The 17,070-nt window shown below is 41.2% G+C and overlaps 1 protein-coding gene across 5 annotated transcripts in view; it reads right to left on the bottom strand.

The window, feature by feature from the left end:
• SLC16A12 (solute carrier family 16 member 12) overlaps positions 1-17,070 on the bottom strand; it is a 33,486-nt gene that overhangs the window by 3,525 nt on the left and 12,891 nt on the right. For 4 of the 5 annotated variants that reach the window (XM_027647792.1, XM_027647794.1, XM_027647793.1 and 1 more), the window contains exons 2-5: positions 6,873-7,081; positions 4,826-4,929; positions 3,657-3,800; positions 690-1,281 (exon numbers count right to left, since the gene is read on the bottom strand). In XM_027647792.1, coding sequence (XP_027503593.1) covers positions 690-1,281; positions 3,657-3,800; positions 4,826-4,929; positions 6,873-6,982 — 950 coding nt within the window. In that variant the 5' untranslated portion in view covers positions 6,983-7,081. Of the gene's footprint in view, positions 1-689; positions 1,282-3,656; positions 3,801-4,825; positions 4,930-6,872; positions 7,082-12,946; positions 12,983-17,070 lie in introns of those variants that run through there. The other variant, XM_027647796.1, reaches the window with a different exon arrangement.

Raw genomic sequence — 17,070 nt, forward strand, 5'->3', positions numbered from 1 at the left:
GTTAAAGTATTATACATAAAATACTGCAGTATACCTCTCTTAGCTGTAACTCTTCCAATCAGCCCTTAAACATGAATTAGCGTGAGCTAAGCAAGATGGCAATTCCCTTCCTCCCTGTTCCAAAAAGCCAATAATTGATTTTTCCCACAAACTGAATAAGCACAAGAATGCATCCTTTAGAATCAAAATCCCTGTTAATTTAGCCAGAATCTACTGATTTACAGTTGCTATACACTGATGTTTGAAGTGAGCTGAGTTCACAAAGCATGGCGAGTTCTTACATACTGGAAAATGTACAACAATTTTCAGTCAGTCCTTCCAAGTATGTGTCTGACAGTGTTGGGCCAGACTCTTGACCCTCTTCCATAACTTCTGTGCCTCCCAGCAGCACAAAAGAGATGGAAAGTCAGAGGAAGCAGGGTGAAATCCTCTAGGAAATAGATACAAAAAATCACTCTCAACATACCTGAGGCAGGGGGTTGCATTTCCACTGTCAAATGCACAAACATAATTTCTTCAGGAAAAAAGATCTTAAACCAGCAAAATTGAACAAACATTAAATAGTAAGCATTTCTGATTTCTGAAAGTTAAGACTGTGTGTTAGTTTCTTTTTTAAGTTGCACGTTACCTCACTTGCATCCAGACTCCCACCAGCTAAAGCTTACATTTGCTTAGTTATGAACCCTTACCTTCTGTCTGTTAGCCATCCAAAGGTGACATTACCAATGATGTCTATGACACCAAGTATGGACATGAGGAAGGCAGCCTGGTGATGACTCACTCCAACACTCAAAGCATAAGGCACCAGGTAGACAAAAAGAGGGCTACATCCATATGCCATAAATAAAACTGACACTGCCAGCACCATGAAGCCTGGCATCAGTAAAAAGTCATATTCCTTCCATGAACAGTAGCATAAACAGTCACGAGACCACACTTTGATTAAAGGTGAACAGACGGACATTTGCTTTAAGTCTTGTTTCTCTGTTTCGGGGACACGATCCTGTTCAAGAAACTCAGGAACAGTTTTACGATCCTCCTTAAGAGAAATGGGCCGCATCAAGGCGCCACAGACACAGAGGTTTAAAACAAAACCTCCCAGGATGAGTAAAGCTCCACGCCAGGAAAACTGCTCAATTAAGAGCTGGACTACGGGGGCCAGGATGAAGGTACCAATTCCACTTCCTGACATGGCTATTCCATACGCCAATGCTTTTCTTTTGTTGAAGTATTTGCCCACCATCGCAATAGCTGGAGAATAACAAAGTGCAAACCCAAGTCCTAGAAGAGAAAGCACAGTACAGATGGCTTAATACTAAGCATGACATATGAAACATATTAAATTAAACCACCTAACGTATTTTCATTAGCACAAATGAACAGAAAGTTTTTCCGATTCTGTATCATGCAGCCAGTCAAGAGTGCGATGAGAAACTAGGATGACTTCTTTCTTCCAGTGGCAGAGTCACTGTCTTGACAAACCTAACTTATGAGCACTAATCTACGATAATAAGGTTCAGAAATAACTGACAGGGTTCACTTAATAACAAGGATGATCACTAAACATCAGAGAAATTTTGTGTCAGCCTCTCTTGCATGCAAGATGAGGTCTCGCCCCAGGGTCTGCACCAATGCTGGCATTGGACACACTGTCCTGATGAGGCACCACTTTGTTTTTTGGTCTGTTGCAACCCTGAACATTAATTTTCAGGTCTCTGAAACACAGTACAAAGAGTCTGTCTCTGTTACTAATATTCTACAAAAAACTCTTCTTGGTCAGCTAAACAAACTCTGTGGAACAGCTGCTTGGAGCCTTGACCATTTTAAATCCCTGCCTACAAGTAAAGAGGGGAGAAAAGCCTCAGAAAACAAAGCCAGATCCAGTTGAGTAAACAAATAAGATTCATCTCTTGGGCTGAGAAAAAGATTGTGGTCTCTGCTGCAGAACCAGAGAGCAGATTTTAATCATCATGTGGTTGCTCTAACACTAAAACTGAATTTTCCCAATCAGTCATGGAAATGAGTTCCTGACTAGGGTTTTGGAGCATGTCCTACATTGAGGGTAAAACAGACCGACTGCCAAAAGCAGAGATAATCACCCTGTGCTGTAACCAGCTTGCCATGTCCTCCTCAAAGGCCACACTGTGTAGGACAGGCACTAAACCTGCCAGGATGGAATAAGTGGATTAGAGGGACTCCAGGCAGCGGGTGCCTGGTCTGGCACCCCTCAGGAGGTGAGGCAAGAAGCAGGGCACAGAGCTGCGGCTGGACCTGCACAGGCACCAGCGCCTGTACAAAGGAGCAGCCCTGAGCTAGACATCATCATTTGAGACTTGTGAAAATTATACTCTATTTGGCATACGTGCCATTAATTTTTTTTACTGAGTTGGCAGGGGGAAACATCCCAAAAAAAGCCAATCAATGTCCTGTGAAAAGTGCAAATGCAAAGTTTAGGGCTGAAAACATTTTCATACCTCTTAGAAGGAACTGTTAATTATTGACACTCCCCTGTCTCACCTCTGCTTCACTCTTCACAGTTTTCAACCTCTGCAACTTTTACGGATTTAGACATTCACCCGTTATGGTCCCACCTCCTCTCTGGGTTGGGGGCATCACCTCTAGCCTTTACCAACAGTTCATGTCTCTGTCAATCAGTCCCCATATACTAGGATTTCACTGCTTTTCGAATTGGCTCTCTAACTTCATGTACAAAGTGCAACTGCTTTTCCACCTCAGTATTCACAGCAGATCCCAGTAACGAAGCCTCAGAGGCATTAGCATGGTATGTGGCACAGTCCCTCAAGTTACAAGAAGCCTTTTTATTTGTTATGAACACATTTGTCAAAGATTAACATTGTAATACAGGAGTGACATGCACTACAATAAGGATTTTTTTTTTTAAACAAATAAGCTGTTGGCAGCATGTGAACCTCAGTAATTCCACCAACTCATTACTAAACAGCAGGGGACCAAGTACAAGGTCTTATATCACCGTGGCTACCAGGTCAGTATTAATGAGGAAGGAATGTCAGTGTGACCACGGGCCCCTCTGAAGTTCCTCTGTGCACAACAAACACGGGCAGACAGGAAAGAGCAAAGATAGTTATTATCACCGTACCTGAACACAAATGGAAGAGTTGCTACAACAATTCTACCAACCAGCAATTTTTTTGTTTTTCAAATGGAATATAATGCAGACAAAAATCAGGTGCACAGCTGAGCTAGTGCTCCTCTGCCTCTTACTTACTCCTATGTTTTGATTTAAACGTTTTTTCCTAAATATGTAAATATTTTGGGGCAGTCTAGAACTCCTAGTTTAACAAACTCTTCTCAAATCACAGGCAAAAAAAGGAAACCTTTTATGTATATCACCTGCAACAGCAGTCCTTCTTGACCTCCCATTATTTCAGAACTTTATCCATAGTCCTCTCTCTAATAGAAGTTAGAGTTGCTTTTGCAGGGTGCTGCATTTGGGTTACATGAGACTCAGCGTGTGCTGAAGCTCTCACAGCGGCAGCCAAAGCCTCTCTTTTTCAATGAAGGGAACAGGTCTGAGTATCTTTATTAGACCAGTGGGGTGTCAATATGATGTGAAGAGATCACCCATCATGTGTTGTGTGTTCCTGGCAGCAACAAAGGGGCTGAATGCATCCTACCTGTAAGGACTCCTAATGATAAGTAGAGATGTTCCAGACTGGTGGCGAATGAGCTCAAAATTAGTCCAGAAGATGCAAGCAGCCCTCCTAGCATGATACCAACTTGGCAGGATACATGATTACTGATTAAACTCCCAAGTGGGGCTTCAAAGAAACAAACAAAGCTGGTAGTTAATGGCAGGTCTTCACACACAGTTCATTGCAACAGTCATAAAGGAAAAGCACTCAGGAGGCAAGCAGGAGAAAATGGTGACAGCAGCTACACAGAGCAATCTTCCAACATTCCCCCTATTGCAATAGTATGAGCACCAAAAACAATTGAAAAAAAACCTTCTAAAAACAGTTTTTCTGAAAGTCACAATAAAACTGAAATTTACAGTAGCTTTCTTAGAAGCCATTTTCATAGATCAAAATCATTACAGGACACAATCTGGAGTGCTGGGGTCAAGAGAGGCCACAGCGACAGCCCACAGTATTCATTACTCCACACTTAACTTAAAACACTCCAACCTTCTCCCACCTGGAATTTGCACTTCAGCTCTCAGTAACTTCAAGTGTTTCCCAGATATAACCTGGCTGACACAGGTCAGTTGGTATGTCTCATTGCAGCTGGGTCCCCCTGCCTTTCTAGCAATTCTCATGGATTAATCCTCTTCCACAGGACATGGATTTTCACCTAGCTGTATAGCTTGAAAGCAAACCCACGAGAAATTTGGTACAACTGCTGCATTTTTAGTGACACCAAATCTTCTTTTAGGGGAGAAGAGTAGTTGTAAATATACATGTATGGTAAAAGGAAGACGACTGTGACTTGATCTGGAGGCAAGATGTACATCCTGTGCTAAGTCTCAAATATGACTCCAACCAAAAGGCAAAAGAAACACGTGCTCAGTTAGTAGCTCTCAAACACGACATGACCCACAAGACCTCGACAAAACTACATTTCTGAAAACTTAGATCATTGCATAAGAAAAAGTTCTGCTGCTTTTCTTCAGTATGAAGACACTCCCTTCCTGCACATCTATGCTGATGGAAGCAGCTTGGATATACCATACCCCAGAGAGCCCATGGTATCGCTCCCAGCTGACTCCGCCAACTTGTGAACATGCTAAAACCAGATGGAACTGATGAAAAAGCAGCCACATTAGGCTTAAAAGGGTAATACACACCACAGAGCATTGTAGCACAGTCGACAATGGAGTGGATCCAAGCAGTTCTGGCATAATCCTGCCCAAAGTATGCCTGGAACTCCACAAAAAATATGGAGATGCACCTAGGACAAAAAATATGAACACAAATTTGTTGAACATGGAACATTTGCTCACAGAAAACACGGGTCTCACTGTTCAGGTATAAAAAGTACCCACTTGAAGGTCCTCTCCAGCTCCCAGAAAAATCAAATCTGTGGTTTGCCGATATGCCAACAAGATGGAGAAATGTTTAAACAGTTTCTAAGGGATATTGGCAGAGAAGATCTACCTTTAATGCATGAGGGACAGGATGGAATATGAGAACAATCCTTGTTTTGCACTGGCAACAACTGAATCAAAAACTGGTGTCCAACTATTATCTCAACAGTGGGATTAGACAATTAGGCTGATGTAGAGCCTAATTCAGACAATCTCCAGAGAGATTACAAATGTTATAATACCACATGTTTCTTGCTGGGGTGCCTGCCTCTAGTTTTTATAACTCACTGTATTTTAAACTTAAATGCAGTTGTAATTATCATCAGCAATTTATAGCCCATATTGTGATGTTGCTTCCCTGGAACATAAAGCCCTAGTTTTCCAATTCCTCACTGACCTGGTTGCTCGCTACTCCACACCTGCACAAACTGGCTAACGTAGTACCTACAGAGCAAACACTACCTACGTGTTCATGGATGGACAAGTGCAAAGCAAATCCTGACAAACAGAGAATCAAAACACCACAGGAGCCCATGGACCTTCCACATTTTAATAAAATGCTTCTAGGAGATGTTACTTTGCTCTGCTTAGCAAGTGTTACTGTTCTACCTGTCTCTGCAGGGCAGCAGATTAAAAGGCTGCATAGTTTCATCCTCATTCTGGGATCCACAAGAGATGCCTTTTCACTCTCTCTTTTTCCCTCCAGTAAATCAATGAATGACCACTTTCTTCAGCTTTTTTTCTTGCACATACTTCATTCTTCTATATAGTCTACTGTGTGTCAGCCATTAGATTACTTCTTGGATGTAACACATTCCACACATTAAAAAATAATTAAATCCGCTAGGAATTATTCTCTACTGCTATTATGGAATTGGTACATTTGCATACATTAACTAACACTAATCAGTGTTTCTACGCCTCTTTTATGATGTTGAGTCCAAAACCCTAGGCTTTAGATCCCTAAATCTGGCAGCTTTATTCTAAAAGAATTATGAACTTTAGGTAGGAAACACTATATTTACGTTATACTGACTGTCCAACAAGACACTGATTCAGTGTTCCTCGCTTACCAAGGTGCTTATCTATCTGCCTAATATAGCTTGAATGTCCATGTTCACACACACCAGGCTCCTCTGTCTCCGATCGACATCAAAGTCACTGTGGAAGCAATCTCATCCCAGATTGCATCACGTGCATGCAAGGCAGAAATCTATTCCTGTTCTATTTTTGAGAAATATTTTCTGCATATTTTGGATACCAGTAGGGTATAAAGAGGGGCCTCTTCTCTAGGGCTCAGACCTTCTCGGGCAGAACAGCACCTGAAGTGCTTGCAGTAGGAGAAGGAGGTATTTACGTGTTTTTCAGAGAGACTCAGGAAGCTAATTCTCTGGGACTAGTAAAAATGAGCATGGCTGTGGGGTCAGAAGGACACAGTGAACCCGAAGAGACCCTACATGATTCCTCCCTCCCCAGTCAAACTACCAGAGCCTAAAATAGCGCTACCTGCTCCAGGCCTTGATTCTGTAAGAAATCAAGGAGAGGGTGCTGAAAGCTAGAGCAGCTGTCAGAGGAGGCAAGACTAAAACCAGAGGGCTCATAATCCCTCAGCCATCCCCACAGTTTTAAGGGTTTCAGGAAGCCTTTAAAAATGTAACAAGAGTTTGTACCTAACCAGAATAACCCCGGCAGCTGTGGGACATCAGAGGAGATCTCAAACCCTCTTCCTAAGGTGAAAAAAAAAAAAAAAAAAGGAAAAAGATAATGCCACAAACAGGTCAGCAAGACAAGCAGCAGTTGTCTTTACCTTGTCACGGCCCTGGTACAGATAGTGACAAGGAAGCAGCCAGCAACGATCATCCATCCCCAGCCTCCATCAGGAGGGGCAATGTGCCGGGCCCGCTGGGATGAGGCCATGGTGATTCCTCCCTCCTCCTGGCCTCAGTGGCAGGGGCTGACTCCAGCCAGCATGCCAGGTGTGGGCCGGGGCTGCTTGGCATATGGGTCACTGGCCATCTGAGAAGAGAGAGAGAAAACAGGCAGACAGGGAGTCAGGGCACGTCGCACATGCTGTAACCTGCACGGCTGAGCAGGACATACTGCTTCGGCTCTAACGCACAAAAGTGGGAGTTTTCTTTCAAATGCAGTTTATGAAAATTTGTTGGAAACAAGAGGGCCATCAGAATTTGGCCCCGTGTCTGGTATCATGCTTTTCATGATAATTTGCCCAGCAGTTACATCCTAGCACACGATACCCTCTTCCCCACTACAAGTCACAGCACATAACATGTAAGTCACACACTTTACCACTGCCAGTCATCCATCTACCTTCAGCAGGCTCCCCCTGCTGATGCCAGTCCCTGGCCTGAACTGTATTTTCAATTGCAGTCTCCATTCAAACTATCTATTCTTCCTTGTAGGAAATTTAGTGCAAAATTTTTGTTTGAGAGAATACAGTTTTCACCTTTTTTTACTAAAAGGGAATATTCACTGCAAAATCAGAGCACATCTGATGATAAAATGACCTCCTTGTTTCACAAGCCAAACCCCAGATGAAGCCTGTAATCAGCAGGACACAGCAACTTCATTTTCTGAGCATGGACAATTCACCAAAGGTTAGCGCTAGCCTGTGCCTTTCTGCTATCCACTTAAATCAAAGTAGTGTCTGCATCCAGGCCACAAAGTAATCTCCAAATGCACACTGGATGCTGCAGGACACTGCAGGAGACCAAATGACACCCACAGGGCCCTAGGTGAGTAACTGAGTCATGTGCATTGGGGTACCTTTGCTAACACTTTGGGTGTCACCAGCAGCACAGGACCAACAGCCCTTAGTCCTTCTACATCAGTGACTGTATGGCAGGGCTTGATGGAGGGGCCTGAGACACCCCAGTTTACTCAGTGCAGGAACACGCAGTGCTGCCTGTCAGTGGTTGATTTCAGACCGCGTTTCTGCCATCATCAACAAGCCCTTAGCCCCTGGGTGGATCAAAGATTTATAAGACATAAGTAAACTACCTGGGATGCCTTTCAGTTTTGCTTGGACAGAAAGCTCAAATAGCTTCTACATCACCTAACTATGACACATACTAAATATGCAACATTTCTACTGACAAGAACCACAGGCCTCACAGGAAATGTGTCCTGTTACAGCATGTCAGAGATCTGCAGAACCACTCAAAAGGGCAATTCAAGAAAGCATCTATATGGCTAATAATGCACATTCTTGGTCCTTGAAGCTGCTCACACAGGTGATAGCTAAGGTTTGACTTCGGAAAGCCCAGAGATCCCTGACCCAAAACATCAAGGCACCTCAGAGCCAACCCTAAATATCACCACAACTGAACCTTTGAGAAATATTCATCAGTGGCCTTCCTGAGATATCAGAAGCTGCACCTCAAAACCATCACAAAATTATTTTAAGAAAACATACACAGATTGCCAAATTCAAAGATGAGCAAAGTAGGAGAATACAGATATGACAAAATAAACAAAAACCACAATATGTTGAAAGTTTATCTGAATTCCTACTAGGCTGTAAATAATACCCTGTAACAACACTGCACAAGAGAATTAGTGAACTTCTTTTTAAAAAAAAAAACTAAGGTAGTGTTTTGATTGCAAATGGGTAAGAAATTTTATCCTAATCTACCTGCTTGGCTTTCAAAGCCCAAGAATTGCAGCTGATCATACAGGGTACGATCAAGCCCTATGTGTTAACACAACTCAGTCCATAAATGTTAAAAACTGAAAAACCTAGTGCAACTTTCAAAGACAGGAGGTAAGTCCAAAAGTCAGGGGCTGTGCTGTCATATGAGGCATCACAACTGCCACGGGAAGTGAACAGTGAAGAAAACCGTTTGTAACCTCTGAACAAAAATGTGTGCCTGTCAACGCTTTTGAGCAGTGACTTCAGCTAACCACGTTTGAAACAATATGCTTGAAAAGTATCAGTGAATAAAAATATCCACAAAAGATCCCAAAAACGTATTATACTGCCATCCAGTTACACAATCTTAACAAGCTAACATTAAATATCTGTTCCAGGTCTTTGTGTACTCCTCAAGTACCATTTACTTCTCCCTCTGTGTTAGTCAGCCTGTCTCACACATTTTACATTAGGCCAAAAATGTTGTATGGTATTTGGAAATAAAAATTACTGTCCTATTTTCTCTCTTCATGTAATAGGCTTTGCTAATATTTATTTATAATTAAGTATTTGTACGCAGCTTTCTAATAATTCAGAGCCCAAAGAAATGCCCATTACAAGCACTAGAACATGTACTAATGCTGTTTTAGTATTCTCTTCTCCTCCATTGTCACAAACATCTGTTTTATTTTAAGTTAAATTGTCTTATAAAGCCTTTGCAAGGTCTGTGTTGTTCTCTGTGTTTATATGGAGTCTAGCACAATAGTGATTTTCCCTTCAGCATGAAGTACTACTACAATATAACCCACACTAATGAACCAGAAGAGAGCTCAGGTATGGTAAAAAGAAAAACTCTAATGACCTGCTTTGCTTCTCACTTCCATGGCTCTTTGGGGAGACATATAGTACTCTGCTCTGCCAGATTATGGGAACCATTCCCTCTTTGTATGAAGAACAGGCCACATCTCAGATGGGACATGTGAAATAGCTACAGTTTGGATTACATATCAATGGTCACACTAGCTCAAAAAGATCAAACAAGAATACAAGAGCTTTTGTAAGAAAAAAAAAAAAGGTATCTCATGGATAAAGGCTCCTCAGTGAGCTTAAAGGGTCCCAGCTGGATGCAGTCTTCACAAGTTCATTCCTACAGCTGATTAGAAAAATCGCACAAAGCAAATTAAACCCAAATGAGTTTATGATTTCAAACCTCATCTTCAAGGTATTCAATTACTAGGACTCATGTACATAAAAGATCAATGAAAGCTCTGGAATGGAGACCGGGACAGTTTGCCATTTCTGACACAACCTTCTAAGATACAGCAAAAAATGCCAATGCACCTGACAGAGCTTTCTGAGAAGACTCTACAGGTGCCCATACAACCAGCAGGACATCACCACCCACTTCACAAGCCTTGAACTTTACATTTCAAGCAAAACGTCACATTTTTTTACCTTACGTAATTTGCTTCAGGGCAAACATACAGCAGTGACAGTGTGTACCTGCACCCTGCTTTCCTCTCCATTATACTCTGAAACAAACTTCTGACACAAACACAAACAAACTGAGGAAAAAAGGGACAGCAGACTGGCCAATGCAGTAAAATGAGAAAGCATGTTTGTAGGCAAATATAGCACTATTCACAAAATCTGAGGGAGGATGAAAATGTCTGCAGTCAGAATTTAGATGCCAGGCACATGACACAAAAGACACACCTTGTGTATTTGCCTTCCAGCCCACACTGCTAATCTGTAAGCAGACCATATTTCTCATGTGCTGATTCTACCCAGGCAACAGACAATTTTGCAGGGTTTATGTTACATTTCGAGTAAGCTGACATGAACTAATGACTGGTTTTTTATTTTTAACTGATAGAGTCAATTATACATCCCTTTCCATACCGCTTCAAGCAACAACTGCCTTATGAAATATGTACAAACACTGGATCAACAAGTTATCTAATGGCTAAGGCAGTGGTTACATGATTCTTCATGTTGGATCAGTGAATGACCAGATCATCAAGTAGCACAGTTTGATGCAAACCACCACCACACCCCTGTCTACTTAGATGGAAAACAAAATTCAAGGCTTTTGTGAGTATCTGGGTCTAACCTAGCCACAAAAAAACCCTGCTGCTATCTAATCTAGCATGAAGCCAGAGTGGCACAAACCCTGATTTGGCAGTGAAGTCTGCCATTAACTTCTCCTGCCAAATTCACTTGAACAAGCAGAGCCAGTACCAGTGCTTTGCACCATGTGACTACCACATTTTGCATCTAAGACTAACAGCCTCAAAGGTGGATTTACTGCACTACTGCAAATTTAATACGTTATGTTCAAATACCTGGATGACTGAATAGCCCATAAGAATCCACGACAGCCACCTGAATTAACAGGGCACTCAAACAGTTCAAATTATTTAGCTCAAGGGTTTCCTGTCAATCACAAGTAATGTAGTTAGGTGGAGTTTTTATAAGCACGTGATAACCACAGAGGGATCCTGAGCAATTCAGACATACCTCTGCACCACTTTTGCAGGGTCTTGGCAAGGCTAAGCTTCTTATTTTGGATCTGAGCAGTATCCTTCATTGCCCCTTCTAGAGGAATGAAGGTTTTTTTTCAAGTTCTGATTATTAAGGGTGGAGGAGGAACTTCCAGGAATGCCAGAAGGGATAACAGTAACCATTCAATAAGCAGAAATATACACAAAAATTTTCAGAGGAGTCAACAATCTCCACATAAAGAGACCTAACTAATTTTAATGCACAAACAGCAGTAGCTGGGTGCCACAGCCTCAGCCTAGATCTCTGGCCCAACTTCCCAGGCAAACTTCAGATGGGGATTGAGGCCCTAGTTTGCATTTTAGCTGTACATTAACGTGCTTGGGAAGAATTTGATGACATATCAGGCTAAGCAAACACAGATTAGCTATTTGCTTACATGGTTACTTGCTGTTATTTTCCCAGAACCCTGCCTGCCAACATACATACAAACAGCAAACATTTAATGAGGCTACAAGCAACTGAAAACGATATTATAAGAAGTGCCTGGCCAACACAGAAATCGGCCACTCAGCCTCCTTACAGCAGATCAGTGCAAATCTCAACTCCTTGACTTCCCTCTCACTTCAAGGAGTACTGTGCCTTTCACAGCCACTAAACTAATAGGCAAGTTAAATAATTATCTTTCTTCCTGCTGCACATGTCTAAAAGCACTTATTACGTCAACCTGACGATTTCATTCTAAGGTTAGAAAACTTCATTTGCTTACTGTTTTCTAATTATTTTTATCATGGATAGACCAGATTGTGGACTCTGCAAGTGAAGCTGAAGAAGCAGAAAGTATACTTTGTCTGAGCAATCATGTCCTCCCCCTTCCCAAACTTCAGTTTTCTCTCATGTTGCATCTTTTTCTTAACCTTTCTTAAGACTCTTTTTGCATATCTGCACCACTTTCAGCACTATAAGGCCCGATGCCCTCTGGCAGTGCTGACTGCTATTATAACACATCTCAGATATGCATGAAAAGTTCCTGCTGTGTGAGACAGCTAAAAAAAAAAAAGCAAAGTTAAAAGACAGTCTCATGAAAGAGATCTGTACTTTGCAACCTTTGCTAGATATTTTCACTGAAGCATTAAAATTGTGCTTTGTTGTGAGTTCAAAGAAGATGCAAGTGGGGAGAAGATGGCAACATATTCTGCTGATCCCTAAGAAAGCCTTAGTTACCCAATGTGCCCTGACATTGTCTCTGTTTCCCCAAGATAATACACTAGGGTTAATATGGCAGGATAAATAACATATCAGTTACTTCAGCAGCTGCTGCTGAGAACCCTGAAAACAAGTGCTCCTGAGAGTATCTCCCTTATTTGGTCTGCTAAGTGAGCAGAAAGGAGCAGGTAAGTTTAATAAAAAAGGCATGGCTATAACCTTGCACCTCATCACGAGGTCTCCTTTGCCGGGGAAAGGAGCACAAAAATCCACAGCAGCCTAGCAACTGGCCAGCACAGCGACAGGAGCCACTGACCTTTTAAACACAAACTGCAGCCAGCAAAGCGCTCCCTGCCCCCTCTGCCCACCCCTCCTTCCACTATAAAGGTTTTCTTTAAAGAAACTGATTCAAAAACGATATCACGGCAGTGTAAAGCTGCAAAGCATTGTATGACAAAAGACAGAGGAAGAGCAGGTACAGTCAAGCTGGTCTGCCTGGCTACCAGGGGTTGGTTTTTTCCTACCTTGTTCAGCTGCTCCATTTACACCGTTGATGTACCTGGGCAGCTCCATCATCTCAAGAAATACCACTTCACCTGTCAGACAGTTTGGATGCTTTTTGAAAATGCTCCATTTGTAGAGGGATACAGCTTCAGCCAAAGGAACAGGGAGAAGGTCAGGTTTGTATCACAGCTGCCCCACAGCAAGAGCACACAGATCCCAGAACATACTGGGGGGCGCAGCCCACTACTTTCTGCTTCTTCACACTATTCTGGCTACACAAAATCAAAATGGCTGTGTGTTAAGATGCCTTTGCAATTTCTGTCAGAACTGCATGGAAGGATTTTGTGCAGTTTATCCCAAAGGAGCTGGCCCAAATATTATACCAGCATAAATAAGCACAGAATCCAACACTTATTTTTACCTGTTTGATAATACAGAGATGCACATGACAGAAGAATGAGAAGGAGACTTACCTAGAATTTTCTTTCTGGATCAGTGACATACATACATATACATCTACTGTATGTAACATTTGCTACCTTCACAGTGGAGATGGGTTGGGTGAGGCCTGAGAAACTCGTGACAGTCTCTGTGTCCAGAATGCCAAGACACAGTCTCAGAAGAAGTTCATTGTCACCAATGAATTTAATTTGTATTTTTCTTGTGAACAACAACACACACAGCTTTCAAAGTCACTTTAAGAACATTCGTGCAGATGAATTTTATGAAGAACAAGTATAAAGCAGTTTAAGCACAGCAGGAAAAAATTCATTAATGCTTAGAGTGAAAGGTAACAGAATTGCATATATTTACTACACTTAACCTATGCACCTAGTTCTAGGGCAGTTTTAATATCTTCCTATACTTACCCTATTCACATAGCTCTAGGACAGATCTCTTTCTTAGTTTTCTTGTTCCTAAGATTGCACCAAATATTATTCAAAGGCAATTGCTACATTTATTCACGTTGACTTCTTGCTTTAATACTCTCTTGCTTTCTGTTCCCTTTACTCTGACTGCTTCATCTTTAATTAAATAAAAATAAAGAAGAAAAGAACTCTGAATAAAAGAAAAAACAAAGAGGGCACAGAATGAGTAGCAAAGACAGAAGAAGAAGGAGAGAAAAAGGGAAAAGCTAGCTAGCAAAGAGATGTATGTTCTATGTGACAGTGGAGCATAAGATGTGTATAAGATTAAATATTTTACAGATTATTAAAGAGTTCATTTCTTTTGCATGTCTTGAAGGATCGAGGATGACCACATCTGACCACTGACCAGTGTTCTCCCCAGAAGCTTGCTAACCCCCTCATACAGCAGAGCACTTAAATGGGACACAGTATGTGATACAAGCACAGAAGACGCAGAAAGCTGCAAACCTTCTATCAACTGGACTGTTAAGAAAAAAAGAGGCACTTATTTTTTTCTGTTCAGAAAAAAGGAGACACTTTTTCATCCTCCTTTTGCTTCCCCATGCTCCCACCCTAACAGTTGCATACTATGGTAGGCACTACAGTCAGCAGTCTGGCAGGCAGCTAAATCCGAAATTGTGTACAGCTCTTGGAATGCAAAGGCTATTTCTAATCTAATTTTCTCCAATAAACAGCTGTCCCATTCTGCATTGGAAGTTAGCTATTTAACTCAAAAAGAATAGCTTGGTTTGATTTCAGCAGAGACTGTTTATCAAGAATTGTATGATTACGACTTTGACTTTTTTAAAAGCAACCCAAGAGGTCCTTTCCAACCCTATGTTTCTAAACAAAAACAACTCCATTCAGCATCTTAAGGCTGCTACTCTATATTCTCAGCTTTCTTCTCTGTTTAAAGATATATCTGTTCAGTCTCTGGAGAAAATCAAAGTTTATGCTTTTCTGAGAAGAATGGCAGATGGCTCCACAGAAATTTTCCTTGTGTGAGCAAGTAATCTATATAAGCAGGGTACACATTCAGCTTCTCAACTTCCATAAATTCCGTATCTCTCCAGCACTGTTACAAATGGTTATAAAAAAGAACTACTTATCTGAAATTTCATTTAGGGAATTTTACCAGAATCAAGGTAAACAAACAAATACAAAATAAAAATCTCAAAACAAACCCAAAACCCAACCTGACTTTTAATTGCTGCCACAGCACCAAGACAAGAAGCACATTAAGACAAATTGTAGTGCGTGCTTCACCCTCTTCCCATTTTTTAATAACGTTCCTGAATAAATCTGGATGTTTTATTTTGAAAATCTTTAACCACTTTTATACTTTTATGGAGGGGTTTCCCTGCGATACCAAATAACAGCAACATTAATAACCTATTTGTATTGTAGTAGTACCTTGGGGCTTCTAATCAGGAAGCAGTGTCACAGTACTGGGCACCACACAAACATCTAATTAAACTTGCCCTCCATCCAAAATGTATCAAGATAGAGAAGATTAATTGTATGACAGCCCAGTTTATTAACTCCTATCACTACACTGAACAGCAAATGTTCTTCGTTTGCTTCAGTTTATGCATATGAGGGAGGTGGCTGGTGGAGAACATAGACTGAAAAGAGCATAGATGTGGGAATGGGAAAAGCAATCTGGAAAGTGCAGGGATGTTAAACAGCTGGTAGAGAAGGGAGGTGCCAGAGAGGGGCACAAGTGACAGGGGAGACAAAACAGGGACAAAAGTTTAGAAGACTTTATGAGCCATGCTTGCCTCCCACAACAATCGCTTTGCCACAGTGGCTACCTGATTTATCAAATTTGCCAGAAATTGCTAAACCAAATGGTACAGCTAGAGCCACAGAAGACGTAGCTACTGTCTGCTGGGTTGGTAGTGAGAAATGTAATATGAACTTCCCTTGTCTCTCAAACCATTGTAGAGGGCTTACAGAAAACCAACAGCCTGACAGAAGGGGTCTATAGAAAAAGATTAAGCAAATCATAACAGAAACCTCTTGACCCTTTTACATAGTTTCTGGCTAGGTTAGTCCTTAAATAATGCAGTTTAACTACCGAGGGTAAAAAAAATGTGAAGGAATATTTTTCCAGAGAAAGCTTGACTTTTACTCAACTCCATCTGAAAATGTGCATTTTTGCTTGATATTTTGAAATGTTTTTAAACTAACAAGCACAGGACTCACCATTTCGTTTTTCACTGTGATGAAAATAACAGAGAGCCCGATAATTTCCTTCAGTACACGGTTGTTGCCGAAATCCGAGCTGGGACTGTCAGTGTGCGCTCCCTTAGCAAGGTTATGGTCACGCATGTTCCATCAAACACGTATTTTCTCCCTGGAAGGAGAACTCCACTAAGTGAATAACTGATAGCCAACAGCCATGCTGCTGGGGCAGAGGAATGGTACCATCACTATCTCCATTCTAACATCGCTTACAAAAAATATCAGGAAAACTCTTGGGGAGGAAACAATCATTCCTGCTGTCCAATAACTTCAACTACACAAGACAAGATTTTAAAATTTCAGTTGAAAGGCTGTTGATGACATTATCTTATGATGTCAATATACAGATGTATCTGATGACATATAGAGAACTTTCTAATGTTTGCTATTTTTCTAGTATCTCTCCATTTTTTAGTATTTCTACATTTTCCTAATTTTAAACAGGTGGTGGGTAGGCAATGGTTGTGGAAGGGTTTTTTTGTTTGTTTATTTATAATTACATTACATTTATCTGTTACTTTTGAGTTTTATAACATACCATTAATTATGATTAAACATTTTGTCAAACACTTCTCATTTATTGTTGAGCTTAAATATGTGATAGTACAATCATTTTTCTGAGCCATTCCTATCTGTTTGAGGATCTGTGCACTTCTCTGGATCCTTAAAGAAATGTTAACATCTGATCATAATTGTTTGGAAATTCTGAAAAAGCTTTTTATTCAAAATGTCTTCAGCTGACACTTTTCCCATGCCTGGCATAATACTTTTTTTATCTTCAGGAAAATCTTGCCCTGGGAAAGTACACCACTGCAAAACTGCCATGGAACATGTGAGAATGGGACATTTTTTCTCAGACCATTACTCAGTCAGTCTATGGAATCACTACTCTGCTTCTTTTACTGATTCTGCACTCCAGATTCCACTTTGGTGATAAGGATCCAAAAATCAAGGTCTATTAGGCCAGCTGGAGATGACCTGGTGAAGGA

The sequence above is a fragment of the Corapipo altera genome, unplaced genomic scaffold, assembly GCF_003945725.1.
Source record: "Corapipo altera isolate COAL_440 unplaced genomic scaffold, ASM394572v1 56, whole genome shotgun sequence".
In the NCBI taxonomy this organism is placed as follows: domain Eukaryota; kingdom Metazoa; phylum Chordata; class Aves; order Passeriformes; family Pipridae; genus Corapipo; species Corapipo altera.